Raw genomic sequence first — 19399 nt, 5'->3', positions numbered from 1 at the left:
CACAACATGTGAAGGATGCTGTGATGCATCAGCTGATCCGTCCACACCGGGTGGGTCAGTTGGACTCTGTCCATACAGAGAAGAGAACATTTCAAAAGGTTTTCCACACACGGACCACGAAATGCGTCTGTACACACCTCTCGAGCCCTCTGCTGTGCTGCTGCCACAGAGACTGAAATAAACTGGAAGCAGAGGAGAAGGCTTCAGATCACTCAGGAGGACAGGTAGGAGTGAGAGAAGCCTCGCTTCTGTGGACCGACCACAGAGTAGAACAAAACCAATGAGTAGCGAACGCTCTAACAATGGCTTCAGATCTATCCGCTCTGAAACAGCGTCTGAAGCTCGCTTCTCCCCAGAACCACCGGCGGTATGAAGAACTGGTGCAGGAAGAACTGAAGCCGTCCACCAGTCGGTCTGGCCTCCTCATTATTCATCCAGCCGTGCTCATTCAGCCTTTCTTCTTCGCCGTAATCGCCAAACCAAAGCGGCGGCCGGGGCCGGCGCGCCGCCAGACGTCACTCAGCTTTTCCTGGAAAACACATTTCACACAACTTTTTCCCATGAATAGGAAATCCTGCAGTAAATATTTCTGAGCGAACACCTGCTATCTGAAGTCTCTCTCGGCCTTATCTCCCCCCCCCCCCCTCGTCTCGGGGCCCGCGGGGAACAGCAGAGCTGTGAATGCAGACTTTAGCGTTTAGCTCCCATCTGCTGCAGCGGCGCCGCTCCCCATTGAGCGCCGTTGTTATCCTGTCTGCATCGCTTTATTGCGAGTGCGCGCACATCCGAGCACCGCTCGTCCCTCTCTCTCCCATCCATTCTTCCCCCCAGAGACACACTTAATATGAGTCTCTGTAGCTTCCACAACTTGTAAGCCGACTGGATTCTGCACCGCGGACAACTTTCTTTTTTTTTTTTTTTTTTTTTTCCTCCATCTGGGCGCCACAAAGCCGGGTCCGGCTCACGGCGGCGGCGGCGGCGGCGGAGGCCTCCTCTGCTCCGCTCTATATTAAACTGTCAGGAAGTGACTGTGACATATATTAGTTTCATCTGGGAGGATGTGATGGATGAAATTTCCTTTATGATTTTCCCAGCGCCCTCCTGGTGGGGAGGCGCGCTCGCCAGAAAGAGGTTTAATAAGCCGAGAGGCTGGCGGACGCCCGCAGACGGGGTTTCCACACACAGCTCAGCGGTGCTGATAAAACACCTTCGGTAAATAACATTTGCGGCGGCGGTCTCCTCGGACCCTCCAGCAGCAGCACGGCCTGTTTGTCCTGACGGGGAGTCGCAGAAGAAAGCAGCTCCAGATGAATTCATTTCCATATCTCCACCTCATTTCATTTTAATTGACTTAAAGAACTGATAAAGCTTGTGAACGCTGGTATTGTAGAGAGTCTTGACTCCAACCTGCCACCAGGTGGCAGCGATGGGTCAGCTTTGAATGAATAAAGTACAAATACTGAAGTATCGATACTTCCATGACCTGGTTGTGTGTTAGAACATTAATACTACTTTAGTTATCATATTTTTAGATAAATGGATCCTTTTTCATGAAAGGTAGAAGTTGTTATTCTATTTAGTTCCAAATTAATGCTATTTTGCCTAGCTACCATATTTCCTGATCTGTAGATTGCACTTTTTATTTAGCTGTTCATTCAGTTTTTATTAAAAAGTAACTGATATATGTAACGATATCGGTGCATACTGTCAGTGACCACTAGATGCCACTGAACGGCAGCAGAGAGCTGCTACTAGACCACAGAAAACCCCCCATCACTACTTTATCCAGCCATTACAGGCCGTCCCTGTGCTGCGGCCGGACGCTGACGTGAAGCTGTGTGTGTCTCAGGTGATGGTGTTCGTGCACGCTCGTAACGCCACGGTGAGGACGGCCATGGGCCTGATCGAGATGGCGAAGAACCACGGGGAGACGTGCTTCTTCCAGCCGGAGCAGGGAGCGGACTACGGCCAGTGTGAGAAACAGGTAGGGCCTGCAGCACCGCTCACCCGTCCCCCAGGAACACCGAGAAGCAGAAAAACAACACTTCTCCACTGGTCACTCAGTTTCTTACAGATATTTAAAGCTTTGTTTGAATCAGAGCGAGTTTTGCAGAATCTCCACCTTATATATACTTTACTCCGATCTTATGAATTCTCACTATATTCACCAAAGCTGCAGTTTTTTTCACCTTTACAAGATTTTATGAAGCAGTTTCAACTATTTCTTTTGGCTAGAATTATAATATATATATATATATATATATATATATATATATATTAGTGCTTGGCAACGATTAAATTTCTTAATCGCGAGTAATCGCATAATTTTTCTGCGATTAATCGCATTATGCGCAAAATACAATAATGAATTCAAAAGTACTTTGTAATGATCATCCTGCCCCCAGCCAGGGACAGAGATTTTGTTTTTTTTGCAAGAATTCTGTAAGAAGCACAATTTTACAATAATAATTTTGCAAGTCATCAAATATGATTTGTAACTTAAAATACCAAGTCTTTACCAAGATTGCCACCCCCAATCCCACCCAACTCACACACACTCACACACACACACACACACACACACACACACACCAGCAGGAGCAGAGCAGATGAAAAACGAAGTTCATTCTGAACGCACACTTCCTCAAACTTCATTGTATCTCTGACCCTCAGACAGAGAAGACAGGATAAACTCAGTCACACTGACTTGTGCCTCATTAAGATTGTGTGTTGAAGGGAAATTTACTTTATATAGCATGTCTTCAGCACCAGACGACTGCCCAGCGGGTCGAAACGTTGCACTGGCAAAAGACGCAATTTAAGTTTCACTTTCATTTTTTTCATATCTGCGCTCCTTGTTTCAGTTTGTGCCTTACACCAGCCTTTTCCTCGCGATTTTTCTGATAATTCGGCCGAGTTCGTTATGGCAAAAAAATGAGGAATGGACCGTGTTTCACCGCAGAAATCGCTGCATCTGTGTTTGCTTTTTTTGACGCGCAGCTGGAGCGCAGTGTGTGTGTGTTGGGAGGTGGGGGGGGGGGGGGTGGGCTTTAACGCCCGATGAAAATATTTGTCAGCGTTAAGGAAGCAGTGCGTTAACGTGCCCAGCCCTAATATTTATATATAAGTTTTTTTCACTATTGTAGCCTTTGAGGCAGTTTGAGTTATTTTAGTCATTTTTTAGGTTTTATTTTTTTACGCTTTCGTTTTTGTCCATTTTAGGTGTTTTAGGCGTTTTGGCTCCTTTGCCTATTTTCACCTTTTCGTTTCACCGTTTCGTTTGTCTGTTTTAGATGTTTTCTCTCCTGGTTTATCATTTTCAGAAGTTTCAGTCAGTTCAGGTTTCTTCATTTAAAATCCTTTCACCACTTTTACAGTTGTTAGTTGATCTCTGGCGGGATAGACGGGGAATGTCGCTTCACACAGACACACACATTAAGGGGTCCAGGTCTGGGCTCTGGACCTTCCCAGACTGGTCCTGAAGCCTCTCCTTGGTTCTCTTGCTCTTCGGGTCGTGGTCCTGTTGGAAGGTGAACCGTGGATCCAGTCTGAGGTCCTGAGCGTTCTGGAGCAGGTTTCATCCAGGAGGTCTCTGTTCCCTCCACCCTGACCAGGATCCCAGTCCCAGCCCCGCAGCGTGATGCTGCCTCCCCTAGGGATGGGGCTCTCCAGGGCTCTCCAGGGTTCCCCAGGTGGTCAGCAGCCTGGGTTGCTCCAGAAACAAACAAACAGTTCAGAGAACCTGGTTCCTCGTGGTCTCAGAGTCCTTCAGGATCCTTTTACTGAGGAGAGGCTCCGTCTGGACCATCGAGGCCTGATTGGTGGAGTCCCGGACATCTTCGCCGCCTCTCAGCCAGTCGGCATTTTGAATCATCCTCCACGTTTACAACCAGCTAAACCCACCCTGGAGGGACGGCGGCAGAACCGGAGAGCGCCGTGTTTTCATGTCGGAAGCACAAACGGCGTGCGGACTCCCGAGCGCCACATCCGCACGCCGCCGTGCACAGCAGGGGGCCGTGGGAAGAACGGAGTCAAAGGCAAACCGAGGCGGCGGCACAAAAGAGGCCGCTGCATTTCTTCATCTCATTGTTCCGGACTCACAGCGCCATGCGCGCGCACGAGTGTGTGTGCGTTTGATGAGGAGCGTGCACGTGTGTAATTAATGGTCTCTGTGCCGTGAGCGCACACGGAGGCGGGGCCGCAGCCTCCCTCAGAGGACGGTCAGTCACATTCCAGCTCCACATATTTAAATGTGCCGCAGCAGAAGGCGCAGTGATAAATTTAGTAACCTTTTCTCCGCGGCCCCCTGGGGCCCCGCGAGGATTGATGCGCCTCTAATCTTCTCTCTCTTTAAACGGGAAACGTATACAAATCAGATCGCTTTTCATGCTTTCTAAAAGTGGAAATGCAAGACAAGAGATTACGTGGGACTAAAAATGGTGCGTGGTGGCCTGGTTAGGCTTCCCGGCGGCTCCGTTAAAGCGGCCGCCGCTCCGGTTCGCCGGTTCGAACCCCGTCTGCCGGTGCGCTCACTGTAAATGGATTCGCTCCCTGTGTCCAGACATAATGAGGACCGTCCACTCCATTAGTTCGTCTCTGAGTGTTTGTCAGTCCTCCTCCTCTCTGAGCCCACACACAGATAATGCACCGCTTATTTGCGCTCTGGAAATTGCCCCGCATTAATATTTATAGGTGTTTTTTAATCTCCAATATGCATATGCAGTGAAATAAAGCCCCTTTAAGGTCAGTCCTATAATTTGGCGTTTATTTATCCAGCGTTAAGAGCGGCTCTGCTGCCGGCTCGCCTGTCCGTGTTATTTAATTGGCTTTATCTTGGAGGGGCTGTCAATCAGGCTCGCCCATCTGAAGGCGTCCGCAGGGATCACACTCGCCCCGAACTCACTTTTTGGGAGTTTTTCGATGAAGTTCGTACCAGAGCAGGGCGTTCCCCCGAGTTCTGCTCATGGAATGAACCCTCCGCCGCTGTTTCACACAGGAGTGTGTGTGTGGGTGTGAGGCAGCTGTTTGTCATGTACAGTTCAACACACACGCGGTAGCTGTTACACTCTTAAACGGAAGGCTTAAAATACATTTCAGCACCCGCTGTGTCAACCGAAATGAAAGGTGCGTTTGAGAAGCGGTGGAATTGAAGTGGATGGTTGGAAGCCGGGACGCCGCCACTCCATGCAGGATGCTCCACAAACGGACCAGCGGCGCGCAAACACACCTCTCCGGATCGGGGTGGCAGCGGCTGCTGCTGTCAGAGGAACCAGTCAAACACAGAGCTGCATTCACAGTCACAGATTCACCTCACCAGCTCGTGTTCAGACTGCTGGAGGTAAAAACCCACCCATACGCAGTGAGAACATGCAAACTCCACATTCAGGACGGACTCTTCAGCAGGACTTCTGGCTGTTTCACAAGTTTCTCTCACACTCTGAGCTATTTGTGCTTGAAATTCTACTGTGGACGTTTTTATTTTTGGAGACATTTCTCGCCCCAACCCGTCATATAAACCAGTGAAGAAGGATTTCCTCTGGTCCTGTAGCAGCTTCCTGCTGTCATACAGTGACCTCTAGTGGTCACAGATGGTATGTAGCACACGAGCAGCCAAACAGCGAAGTGAAAGTCTTGAAAATGTGGGAACCTGCAGTTGACGTCCAGCTGGCCGGTGAGTCGGAACAAAGAACCACATGAGGAAACCTCCTCGTCTGAAGAGAGCTCAGGCAGCCTGCAGCCTGAGCTCCGTCACAAATCCATTATCACATCGCCCAGGTGACCTTCTCTTCCCACGGCTGCTGAAATCAAACCAAACAGCCCAGAAAGCTCAGTGACAGGTGGAGGTACTCGTGAGGAAACGAAAGGTCAGAGGTCACCCGGTTTCGGTCAGATCTGGGGATGAAATCATTTACAGTGATGCGATTTTTTTCATCAAAATTTTCCAGAGAAATTGTGCCTGAAATCTTTTTATTATTTATGTTAAATCCAATCCTGCATTTTCTTCTTTCTCAATTCAGCTTGTTTTTATTCCTGAGGCAGGAACAGCGACTGGACGGCACCAGCTGAGGCAGATTTACTTTACTTTAAATTATCTTTGGTCTTAACAAAAACCAAAAACTGAATTAAAAAAGAAAAAAAACGATGAAGAAAATCTGTTAAATAAACCGTCAAAGGTTAATTGTAATATTTTCAGATTGTTTTGGTGTCCTTTATTTTCTCACGTTCTCATTTTCTGACCTCAGAAGCTTTGTTTCCCGTTAGAATTGGCCACAGCCAGAACTCTGCCGTCGTCTCTGCCTGCAGGACGTCTGCCACAGCCACGTTTATCGAGGAGCGCAGCCCTCAGAAACCAGGTTTCGCCCTCTATAGTTTTTGATTCCACAGATTTAATTCCTCAGGCGTGTATGGATTAGTTTGTCCCGCCGCTCCGTCCCCGGTCCGGTCCGGTCAGGCTGAGTCAAGCTTTAAAACATTGTACATCTCCAAAGAAATACAAAATTAAGAGGAAAACATGCAAATCCATCTTGTGAAATTACATAATGTTCCAGATTACACGCTACAGATGGAAGCAGTGGAGGTTCTAGTTCAGTGGGTTCAGTAAGAAGCAGCGCTGCAGCCTGTTTTGAATCATAACGAGCAAATCGAGTCTAAATGAGTGAAAATGAGTTCGCCTGCCAACCGAAACCCAGCGGCGTTTGTCAGAACGTCGAATTGCTTTATGTATTAGTCATTATAATGTGTTTGTTATTCTCTTGATTAACTCTTTCCTGAGACGGGAAAAAGTCCTTTTAGGCGGTGTGTGTTCTTTTTCTCGACGATCTGGTATGATGGAGTGTGTTCCAGTGTGATAAATGACGAGCTGCCTCACAGCAGGGGGCCGTGCTCCTCACCGCCCTCAGCTTTATTAAACAACCCAGACGACCGAACTGGATGAAACCGCCGGAACTGCTTAAAAAGACTGGAAGAACTGGCAGAAGTAAAATGGAAAAATAAAAACAACTGCTTCATGAATTAAAAAGTTGCTAAATTTAGCACAAGTAGATCAATAATCTGATTCCATAAATATTGTCTTGTGGTGTTTTTCCTGTCAATCCAATCTTTTATATATTAAACCGAGTAGACATAAATATTTATTTTATGCTTTTGGTATTTGAGTGCATGTGATATTTGACCAGTTCTGTTTTCCTTTCTGTGTTTTTTTTAATTCTACTCTTCTATTATCAGCTGTTTTTAAATTTATTCATTAAATTTTGGGGCTCTGGTCAAATTTATTTTATAGGAAGTCAGAAAGAATCTGCAGCCATTTTGGTGTTTTAACTGCAGCAGCGGAATAATTTAATGCGATTTAAAACTCCCTAAACTTTAATGTACTGTTGTTTTTATGGTTCCTTTTTTTTTTTTTTTTTCACCAAGCTCTGGTTTCCCTGCTCTTTAGTCAGAAATCACACTTCCTTATTTCCCTCCAAACATAAAGAAATGTCCCCAGGGGCACTGCGAGCGTTTCAGTTCAAATTCTAATTATTTTTGCAATAAAATAATAATTGTATTGTCGTCAGTTTTTCCTTAATGCCATAAATAACAGTGTAGTTTCATCTGAGATCCAGAACATCTGAAGATGAACATCTTCGAAAAGATTTTCAAAACGTATCCTGGTGCCTCATGGGAAGTGTGGACTGCAGGGCGGTGTGGTTCAAGCTCTGGCAGCTCCTCCCGTGGAGGAGAAGAGACACCTTGTGGTCCCGGAGGCCCATTACATGAATCACGCCCTCACCTGTGTGTGTGTGTGTGTGTGTGTGTGTGTGTGTGTGTGTGTGTGTGTGTGTGTGTGTGGTGTGTGTGTGTGTGTGTGTGTGTGTGTGTGTGTGTGTGTGTGTGTGTGTGTGTGTGTGTGTGGTGTGTGTGTGTGTGTGTGTGTGTGTGTGTGTGTGTGTGTGTGTGTGTGTGTGTGTGTGTGTGTGTGAGAGAGACGCCACCCTCAGTGTGTGTGGGCCCTGGCCTCCACGTGCCGGTGCCTCCGGGCGCGGAGCCTCCAGGGACTCCCGCGGCGGCGGGCTGCTGTCGTTGCCGTCCGGCCGCCGCTCGCTTCCTGCTCTCTCTTGTGCTGCTATTTTTAAGAGCGCGGTCCGCGGCGGCCTTTCATGCTGTCAGATCAGTGACGGGCCGTCGCGGCGCCGGAGCAGCTGATCAACAATGAGACGCCGGCTCGGCGGCGGCGGCGGCGGCGAACCACACTGACAAGGTGGAGTGACAAAAACACAGCAAGCTGAAGCCCCGAAGAGCCGCCTGGAAATGGCAGGGCGGGTTTGAGGAGCACTGAGAGGAGCCGGGGGAGCAGCTTCCACCTCATCGTGCCGCCGCGCGGCCCGCCCATTCTCCTCTTTAATTGCTTCTTCATCAGCGTTAAAACAGCTGAGTGGAGAGCGAGCCACCCGCCACCTTTAACAAGAGGGCCGCCGTCACGCCGCCGCCTCTCTGTTCTGTGTTTTGACACCTCAGAAGGACGAGCGGCTCGTCAGCAGACCACCATCCTCCGGTCTGTCTTCAGAAACATGATGGCTGTTGCCCCCTGCTGTTTGCTTCAGGAGCCTCAAACACACCTTTTCTCTGAGAAAATAGCTTCAGTTTGACTTGATTTACTTAATTTTATCTGATTTCTTTCATCCCTGCACTGTTAGAATTACTTTCTGCTGCTGCTTCAGATTCTGCCGCTACATCTTGTATCTGGACTTCTTGCTCTGGTGGTTTTACCACCACCTGTACCAGAACTGCTGCTGCTCTTACTTGTAGTACTCCTCCTTGTACTTGTAATTCTCCTATTCCGTCTCCCAGTACTTGTGCCATTGCTTCCATTTCTCCAGTAACTTCTTGTGTAGTTATTAAACTTTTCACTGGTATCATTTCCTCTGCAGCTTCTTCTTCTTCTTCTCACAGTCGCAGTTCTCCACCTGCTGCCGTTTCTTCCACGGCTCCACTCCACTTCTACTGCTACTTCTCTGCTCCCACTGCCTGTATTTCCTCTCACAGTGTTGCATGATTACTGTGGATCCTTCTAGTATACCTACACCGACCCATAGTATACCTATCCAGTAAACGACCTCTACTGAACCTTGTACTCCTGCTGCTTGTAGTTCTTCTTCCTCACCTGCTGGTGTTCCTACTGCTACATCTGCTTCTGCTTGTGCTGTACTCGTGGTAATACTTCTTCAAACCATTGATGAGTACTTCTAAACTGCTCCTGCTGCTTCTTCTTTACTTCTTTCACTAATTCGCTCTAGTTCTGTCTTTGCCGCTCTACTTGTACTGCTGCCAGTTCTCCATTCACTGCTGTGACCGCTGCAGTGGTGTGTTACTCCTGGAGCTGTGGTCCAGCTTCAGTGAAGAGCGTTGAAGTAAATCCATAGGAAGTGGCCTCGCAGCGTCTGTCTTCCTCTCTCGCCGAGCAGAAGCCGGCCGGCTCGGCTGCCGCTGACTCTTCCTCCCAGCAGGCTCAGTCGGCTGCAGCATGATTGAATCGCCAATTAAATACTTATTTCCTGGCTCGGGTGTGTTTGCGTCTGTTTACAGCAACAGTGTAGCCGGAGTGGTTTTAAGATTGAAGACGCCGCCTCCCGCTAAGATTCCTCGTAACGGCAGGAGCGCCTCTTTAGTCTCGTCACTCATCCCATTGTGGGGCTGAATCGGTTGAGTGATATCTCCTGACAGATACACGCAGATATTTCCGACACTGGCGTTCTGTTCAGACCCGCGGCTTTTCACTGAAGTGTAAGATGATGAGATAAACTACGCCTCTGCTCTTTTACTGCAGTGGAAGTCGGAGAAAATACTCTGCTGAAATGTCAATATATGAAAAGCCCTAAAAACGCGCCTATAAAACGGAGTGGGCTCGCTGAATGTCTTTCCTTTTTATACATTTTATAAATAGATTCAAGCTCTGTGGACCAGAATTTACAACATTCAGCTGTGTGAAGCTAATCGGAGATCCGATTTGCTGTTGCCTATTACGGCTGCCTATTTGCTGTATAATCTAAAATAAGTGATTAAATAACGCGCTGTGCTCTGCAAGCAGACAGATAGCCGCTGCTAAAAGAAACTTCAAGTAATCTGCTCTGAAATCTGCCCAGAGGCTTGAGGGACTCTGAGCGGTCACCTTCAGGAGGCTTCTGTGGCCTAAAGGAACGAAGATGAAGCTGGTTTGGTGATCGGTTCCCATCCAGTCCCATTTTGAAGCACGGCGGTGGCAGCATCATGCTGTAGGGATGCTTCATTATCGCTGACTCTGTATTGCTTCTAAAGGTAGAAAAACCAGAAAAATACAGAAACATCCTGAAAGACAAGTGGATTCAGCTCCTAGTAGTTGAAGCTGGTCTAAAACTAAAGTTTTCTTTCGCTGTTTTAAAGGTGTAATACAACATTTTGATTTCCGGGTGGATCACCTAAATAACTGGTGGGTCTGTTTAATAATAATAATAATAATGAATTTTATTTGTCATGCACTTTACATTTGTAAAACAAATCTCAAAGTGCTACAATGGAATTTAAAACAACAGTGACGATTAAAAGTAACAAATACAGGCTAAATCATTAAAAACACTCATACTTACACTCATAAAATGCAACAGAAAACAGTAAAATCATTCAAAAGCTTTCAAAAACAAAAACGTTTTCAGGCAAGATTTAAATGAGTCCACCGACTGTGGTGCCCTCAGGTGGATAGGTAGGGCATTCCACAGTCGGGGTGCTGCAGCCTGAAAAGCCCTGTCCCCCATGGAACATAGTTTGGTTTTGGGGACCTTCAGCAAATTGATGTTGGCGGAGCGGAGGCGTCTGGTCGGGTCATGTGGAGAGAGAAGTTCTTTAAGGTACACTGGTGCACTACCATAGACACACTGATGGGTCAGGAGGCAGATTTTGTATTCCAGCCTGAACCTAACCGGGAGCCAGTGAAGGTTATGGAGAATGGGAGTGATATGGTGTCTTTTTGGCACCCTCATCAGGATCCTGGCAGCACAGTTCTGGATCGACTGAAGCCGTTGAAGGCTTCTTCCAGAGATCCCGATGAGGAGTGCATTGCAGTAGTCCAGCCTGGAGGAGACAAAAGCATGGACCAGCTTCTCAGCAGCGGGGAGGGAGAGGGAGGGGCGTAGTTTGGAGATGTTCCGGAGGTGAAAAAATGAGGTCTTACAGATGTGTTGGATATGGAGGTCAAAGGAGAGGGTGGGGTCAAAACGGACACCCAGGTTGGTAACGGCAGTTGTTGGGTTGATTGTGTGACCGGCAAATGATAGAACTGTGGAAGGGGAGGACTTGAGTTGATGTGGAGTTCCAATTAATAGAAATTCAGTTTTGGAGCTGTTGAGCTGGAGAAAATTGTCATTCATCCATGCTTTAGTCTCCTCCAGGCAGGCGGTGAGTGATTGAATAGAGAGGGAGGAGGTCCGGTCCAGCCTGACATAGAGCTGAGTATCATCAGCATAGCAATGGTAGGAGACTCCATGCCTGCTGATGATGTGGCCCAAAGGGAGCATGTAGATGGAAAACAGGCTGGGTCCCAGCACTGACCCCTGGGGAACCCCACAGGTGACAGCGTGGGACCTCGACCTGGCTTCCCCAAGGGCCACATACTCAGCCCTACCAGTCAGGTAGGACCGGAACCACTGGAGCGCTGTATCAGAAAGACCAATGAAATGCTGGAGTCTGTGGAGGAGGATGGAGTGGTCAACAGTGTCGAAGGCGGCTGAGAGGTTTTGTCAATCATTCTGACGAGCTGCTTTCGTAAGGCGGTTCTACGTGCTTGCGCCCAATCAGCTTCTCCCTTTTGCGCATGCGCATTCAGAGTGTTTATGTAGCCGGTGAGCTTCTGAGCTAGTACTTACCGATGGCGAGTCTGACATAATGAAACTGTAGCTGTTTCGGAAAAAAAGCTTTATTTATGAGCGAGGCGGATCGCAGAAACTGTACAGAGCCGTGCACGCCGGAGAAGAGGAGATCGCGCTCGTACACTTCCGCGTTTTCTGGGAGAAGCAGGAGAGCCGGGCGGATGGTCTGGCGCATGGGCGTTGTTCAAAAAGTGAGTAACAGACGTGGGGCTTCGTCTTTTCGAGAAAATGTTGTATTCCACCTTTAACTAAAACATTTGAAAATTTCACTTGTTTTCGTAGTCTGGGTTCAGTTGATGAAGTCCACAGATAGTTTGGGTCAAAAGCTGAGTCAGGTTCATAATAGTCCAGCTTTAAAGACTCAGAGTCTCAGATCTAGAGTCTCAGGCTGTGTTCGAAACCGCATACTTACCTACTACTCATACTAACTTATTGAGTATGCAGTGTGTTTACACTGGCGGTATGCAATTTTGAGTATGCGAGAAGTTCCCGGATGCATACTGCATTCGCCAGAAATGTTGAGTATACATCGTGTGTTCACTACTCATACTGAAATTGCCCAAGATGCAACGCGACGGACATTTGAATAAACTTTATTCAGTTCACAATGACTGTTTCTTCATGATGTACATTTAACAAGCTGAGTATGGTTCTAGATTTAATCTTCCCTCCATTGTGCTCGTAGGTATGTCATATTACGAGATTTTTGATTGGATTGACAATGATTAAAAATAGTAAAAACAAAAAAACAAAAAAAACCCTTACATCTGAGAACAAGTCCATGCTGAAAGCGACCATGATGTACCGAAGACGGCGAGCCGATCTTTGTTGAAGAGCCGAAAAAACTCTCCGTCGGTAAAGCATCATAATTGGCATCATAACTGGTCCGTTAACGGGACACCGGTCCAAACGGCGATGTTAAGCGACATATATTGCTGAAAGATTGCCTTCTTGTTTTCAAAGTAAAAGCACAGATTTATCACTGAGGTTGTTTTGCATGAGAAAGGGAAAGGGGTGGTTTATTTTGGTGAAAATAACCGGAAGTGCCTTGCTCACTGCAGCTGGCTTGAATTTCGCCGAATTCGTCCGAACAAAATCATAAACGGCTGATATTCGGACAAATAAACGACACACTCGGGCTCTAAACGACCACTTTGTCGCCTAATTTTAAAAAAAATCTCGAAGTTGTACATTTGACGAGTTTAGAGCTAAAGTGAAATCAGCTTTAGCAGATCGATTTCTGCTCATGGAAGAAGTGCAATGCATTGTGGGTTATTATGTCGTATGCTGTAGTGTAAACGCTTCGCATACTGTTTGATGGACTGAGTAAGCAGGATGCAGGATGGATAGTATGAGTATGTAAGGATGTAGTAGACAGTATGCGGTTTCGAACACAGCCTCAGTCAGTTCTGAGGGGGCGGAGCTGCTTCCAGCTGTCTCTCTGTTTCTGTTATTAACCCATTAAAGAGTCCCGGTCGGTCTGGAGAGTCATGATGTTCGAAATACTCAAACACAAAGTGTTTCTGGAGCTTTCAGAACACTCAGTCCATGTTTTTTTTCTTTTTTTTCTTTTCAGTGAAGTTAGTTTAAAGCAGGGATGTCAAACATGCGGTCCGTGGACCAAAGGTGGTGAAGTTACAATTGCTTTTGACAGAGCTTCAGCATTAATCCACACCAGGAGGGGGTGCTTGAGGCTGACAGCTGAATGCAGAAACCAGTGTTCTCTTTTTTTCTCTTTTGAAGCTTTTATGTGTGTGTGTGTGTGTGTGTGTGTGTGTGTGTGTGTGTATATATACATACATACATATACAAACTTTATTTGTATCATCTTTTTTTTTTGCCCAGTAGAAATGAGACTGAATTGTTCTTCTGCTGGCCCACGAACGCAAAGCCTTTGGCATTGATCCAGTTAAATGTTTCAGAATGGTCGACTCAAAGCTCGGAGCTTCTGCTCTTTGACAACCTGTAACAGTTTTTTGGAGAACTTTCCAAACAGACGGCAACAAAGAGGCATATGTGATAATGCAGTCCCTTCGTCTTCACTTAAATCGATCCTGCTACTTTAGTTAATTGACAGTCCTTTGATTTATATTGCAGAAAATATCCAAAAAGATGAGTATTTTGACTGACGCTCAGTCAGACGGCGTGCGGAGGGCGGCAGGCCCGTCATCCGGTGGAACAGCGAGGTGTGAGCAGACGCCGTCCTCTCTGCGTCTCTCAGCCCCAAACATGATGCTCATCATGGAGGGCCTGGAGAGGAAATCAGCAGGTCGCCGCTGACGGCCGGGGAATAGACGGCTGTCGAGTGACGGTGACGGTGCTTCTGCTCGCCACTCTTCACCGCCCGGCGCAGCGCTGGGATCGTTTCTGGCCCACCGTCCACCTGGAAGTGGCTGCACAGAAACGCTGCTGCGTTTCTAAACCCGCCGCTGTGCCGTCTCCCCCGAGGAGCCGCGATCCGGAACGCTGAAGAAATGTAAAAACATTAACCGTGGGCCGGATGTGGACCCGCTGCTGGCTGAGGAGATTTGAGGCGGCGTTCTCCAAGTGACAGACGGCGAGTGGAGCCGGCAGCCCGGGCCGGCTCCCTAATGGGCCCCGATCGGGAGCTTAGGTCACTGCCACCTCCAATGCAGTCCTGGCGCCGCAGACATCGGCTCCGGCTCACCTTAAATTAGAGGCAGGGAGCGCCGCCGTTACACAGTCTGACACCTCAAAGCAGAGCCTCCGCCGCCGCATTTCAATTACCCACCTTCAGCAGCTCCGCGGCGCCGAGGACTCCCAACCAGGCCACGGGCTGACCTGCTTTCCAGGCAGCGCCGCTCGCTGCTTTTTGTTCTGTTGCATCATTTTTTTTAGGAAATTGTGACCTGAAAAAAAAAAAAAGCAGGGAAATGACATTGGAAGGGTATCGACATTACAAATTACTATTACTCTTCTGTCAGTGGCTGAAAGTGGAGAGACATCATACCAAGCATGTTTACAAGGAGCCGGAGCAGCTCCAACAGTGAAATATTAACCACTCTGAATGCCTGAGAGAGAATCTTTCAGTCCTGCTTCAGTTTTGAGACAAGTTCAACATGTTATCACAGTGTGGGCTGATATTCTTAAAGCACTACCTTAGTCCAGGACCCAGGAAGAGTCCAGGTGGCGAGCAGCTCCGTCCATGAGGCAAATCACTCTGGATTTCCTTTCATGGTAAAATAACAGTCAAAAGCTTCCGAATAGGACATGCAGGTGCAAAGCGGTCCTCCTTTATCATGAAATAGATTGGGTGTTAAACAAGTCGGCTTCAATCATCAGGAGTGCATAAAGCGCTGGATGAGTCAGCTTTGCTTTGAAAAGAAGAGCAGTACCACACCATGGAGGAAAATAGCCCAAGGTGCTGAAAAGACCTTCTTTATACACAAAGACTAGACTGACCTCCATTTTTGATGCAAGGCCTCAGCTGGTGCAGCAGTCACCTGTAATGGTAGATGTGTAAGTCTCTTCCAGCAGGAGAGGTGTGTTCGGTAAAGTGGAGGGATGATGGGTTCAAACAATCACGTAGCGTGGCTCATTATCGTCATGATCAGGCTGGTTAGGGTGACAGGGTGTGACTGCCTTTAGTTCTTTATCCTAGTGTTGTTAAACACGGCTCACCAGTCTGTTTTACCGCTTCTGTCAGTTCCTGGTTGATATATTTCAGAAATACAATGAACTTTCCACTTAAAATCTTTTCTTCAAGGCAATAACAGCTTCTTGTTTCCAGTTAGACTCTGACTGCTTCTGTTTGAGACTGATTATTGTTTGTGAGTGGATGTAAGGACCGGTCATCTTCGGTTAAAAGAGGAGCTGTGGTGACGTTTCTCCCAGTTGCTAGCATCAGGCCTGCTGCACAGCTGGACTCTCCAGGTCTCTGTCCTGCCACCTCCACTCACACAAGGTTTGCATACAAATCCAGACATTTACTGCAAGCCAAACAGGCGGTGTGAGCGGCAGACGGCTGCTGGCAGTAATGGGCTTTCTCTTCGCGGTGCAGAGGCCTGCTGGGCGCTGACCTCCATTTAGATGCCCGGAGAGAGAGATAAAGCCCTGTGATGAGGATTCCCCTCCAGCCCGGCCAGGTCACGGTCCTGCTGTCAGTCACTGCACACATCTCCATCTGACTCACCCTCCCTGTGTGTGTGTGTGTGTGTGTGTGTGTGGGTGTGTGTGTGTGTGGACTCGACAATCTAACCCTCCCATCTTGTGATGTACGGTCCACTTTAATAGCTCGCTCCTGTAGAATTTCCGTCGACTCGGCGATATTTCTGCACCTGCTGGCACTTGCTCCTGTACCTTGTTTTGCTCTGGATTGTTCTTGTTCCTGGTCGTGTTCTGCAAAAGACAACAACAATTATGACTCACTTTCTCTGACTGCTCTTGTTTTTTTGTTTTTTTGTTTTATTTTTTTCTGTGCTGAAGCATGATGTTGGATCTGAACTCCCTTTCTGCGTGTTTGACACGTAAAAACAAAGTGCTGATTGCTTTTTCTCGCGAAACAACAACACAAAGGAGGAATCGATGGAGTGGAGAGGAAATGTTGAGCAAACAAAAAAAAATGACATCAGTGGAAAAGACAGGAACGAAGATGCAGCGGAAATTACTGTGGAAGTTAATAACAAGCTCTCTGTGTCAGCGTTTAGCAGGGAAACTTCTTTAACAGCTTTTCTCTAACATGAACTTGGAACTTACAGTAATAACAAGAGAGCAGTTTGTTGAATGGTGAGGGTAAACTATTAATCCAATGTGTATCATCAGCATAGAAACAGAAATGGTCACACTCAGTCACGTCGTTTGAACCTGTATTTTATATTTATTTTTGCCCCCTGATGAATTTAACTTGGTTTTTTTCTTCAAGTATCAAAAAACAGAAACAGAAATGGTCTTTTTTACTTTCTTGTGGTGACATTGTTGGAGCAAACTAGTAGTGGACTCAGTGCTAAGCCCTGAGGCGTTCCTCAGATGACGTCTCCTGCTCTGACGGCTTTCAGGTCCTCCGCTCCCGGAACAAGCAGATGAAGGAGATGTTCCCAGAAGGCTTTGGGATCCATCACGCTGGCATGCTGCGGTCCGACCGCAGCCTGATGGAGAGCATGTTCTCCAGAGGACACGTCAAGGTGCTGGTGTGCACGGCCACGCTGGCCTGGGGGGTCAACCTGCCGGCCCACGCCGTCATCATCAAGGTTGGTACCTGCCTGGACTTCTTTTTGGCGTTTTGTTGTCTTGATTTCCTTCATGTGTGTGAAAGTTCGCTGGTCTGAAGTTCTAAATGGAATTCCAAAGCGAAAACACTCTTTTAAAACTTAAAGCTTTTGGAGAAGGCAAAAAAAATATGAAGAGGTTCTTGCAATAAGGCTGGACTTTCTTTACATGTTACAACACGGCCGTCTCGTGGCACATCGCATTAAAAAACAAAGATAAGACAGCTGAAACAGTCCTCTTTTCGTTCCGTAACACCAGGGAACTCAAATCTACGATGCCAAGCGCGGCACTCTGGTGGATCTGGGCATCCTGGACGTCATGCAGATCTTCGGGCGTGCCGGCCGTCCCCAGTTCGACAAGTATGGCGAGGGCACCATCATCACCACCCACGACAAGCTGAGCCACTACCTGACGCTGCTGACGCAGCAGAACCCCATCGAGAGCCAGTTCCTGGACAGCCTGTCGGACAACCTCAACGCCGAGGTGGGTGTGCTTCCGTTTCCTCCTCCCTGAACCGCAGCAGCTCGTCACACCAGCCAGAAAAAGACCCTAGCATCAGTCCTGATGGAGGTTTTCCAGTGGCGCTGCAGCAGCTTTCTATTGTCATACAGTGACATCTGGTGGTCACAGATGGTATGCGTCAATATTTTTAATAAATATGTTTCTTTTTAATGTAAAATGTATGTGAGTTAGAGTTCATATAATGTCAAATACCATTCAATTATTTAATGGAAATTACACGTTTACATCAAAATATGAACAGTACTATAAACAGCAGTATTTTAGAACAAGACAGTGGCGTGCTCAGTCGCAGCAGCTCAAGGTTCTCCTGTTTTTATCTCCAGTTTCACAGTGTATTATATTATGATTTTGAAGGCTGTCCTGTTTTGTACTTTTAACACGAGAACTGATCCAAAAACATCGATACAGGAAGTTTTGATCTTTTTGAATTAGTCTGCACTTCAAACAGCTAATTCATTCACATCTGGTTGAAGTGCAGACTGTGTACACAACCCCACCTTTTCACTTTTTATCAAACAAATTGAAGATGTGGTCAGTGATTCTTATCAATGGAAATATAAGTTGCATGAACAGCCACACAATTAAAGTGCAAGTTATAGTCCAGAACGCACAGTAATCGATGAACAAGAAGAAGAAAAAGAAGGAAGAGAAAAGAGTTTCGTCACCAGGTGAATATTCTGCTGCAGATCTACGGTTTCTCCTGAGGCCAAGTGACCAGCAAACCCAATGACATCCTGTGCTGTAATACCACTTTCCACCACAAGGTGTCATGAATATGAAAAGTGACTCAAAAAGAAGTAATAGATATTGTGAATGTTTGTCATTAATGTGCTTGTAAGAAATTACAATGACATATAAATCCGCTTCATTCTCTGACCTTTCAGTAGTTGTGAGCTTGCTGTTTATTTGTGTTTTGAATTTGCGCTGCTGTTTCTCCCCATCCTGCTCTTTGTGGTTTGACCACAGCTGTCAGTCAGACCTTACATTACCTGATAGTGGTGGAGGAGATTAAAATGAAGTTCAAGGCTGAACCTGCAGTCTTTCCTACGACTGGCGAGTCAACAGCTGATACTGCTAATTAGGGGTGTGAATCTTTGACCCACAAAACGGTTCAATTCGATCTCGATTCACAGGCTACGATTCCATTCAAGGGCGATTCATTAAAGATATTCAGTGATTCGGTTCAGTCCGATTCGATCCGATTCAATACAAATTGACAATTTACTGTAACTCTCAGGCACTCTGTAACTAAGAGAGGAAATCAGAAAGCCTGTGAATCTCACAATCAATGCAGGGTTTGTTTGATGATATGTAAAATGGTGATATGTGCAACACATGATGATATACTTAATCTGATTGCCGATTGCAATCAAGCCTGTGGCTCATTTCATAATGAAGCACTCTCATCGACAAGTGTGAAGTCAGACATTTTGCATGAATAGAAAAAACTCTTCTGGAAGCATGAAGATGACATATTGATCACTAATCAAGTCACTGAGTCATTGATACTCAGACAGCCTGGACAATTCACTGAAATGAATGAATTTATTGTTTTTTGTTGTTGTTTTTTTAAATCTGCACTCTCTCCTCTAGTCCCTCCTTATTGGATGCTGCCTCCCTTAAATCTCCTCCCTGCTCCTCCAGCAGCCTCCTCCTGACTTCTCTTCTCTCTGGGACGTTGTCCAGCAGAGCCCTGATGCTCGCCCTCCTCTCCTCTGCCTCTCTTGGTTCTCGGAGCAGCTCCTCTTTGTCTGAAGCTCTCCTCTCTGAGCATC

At 46.9% G+C, this 19399-nt stretch overlaps 1 protein-coding gene across 2 annotated transcripts in view; it reads left to right on the top strand.

Moving 5' to 3' along the window:
- Positions 1-19399, top strand: part of ascc3 (activating signal cointegrator 1 complex subunit 3) — a 139953-nt gene that overhangs the window by 84329 nt on the left and 36225 nt on the right. For both annotated transcript variants that reach the window (XR_003932377.1, XM_030102252.1), the window contains 3 exons: positions 1850-1984; positions 16892-17083; positions 17361-17585. Coding sequence is in view for 1 of the 2 variants with exons in the window: in XM_030102252.1 (XP_029958112.1) it covers positions 1850-1984; positions 16892-17083; positions 17361-17585 (552 nt within the window). In the remaining variant the exon portion in view is untranslated. The remainder of the gene's footprint in view (positions 1-1849; positions 1985-16891; positions 17084-17360; positions 17586-19399) is intronic.

The sequence above is a fragment of the Salarias fasciatus genome, chromosome 11 (assembly GCF_902148845.1).
Source record: "Salarias fasciatus chromosome 11, fSalaFa1.1, whole genome shotgun sequence".
Classification (NCBI taxonomy): Eukaryota; Metazoa; Chordata; class Actinopteri; order Blenniiformes; family Blenniidae; genus Salarias; species Salarias fasciatus.
This window is presented reverse-complemented; position numbering and strand designations above follow the sequence as displayed.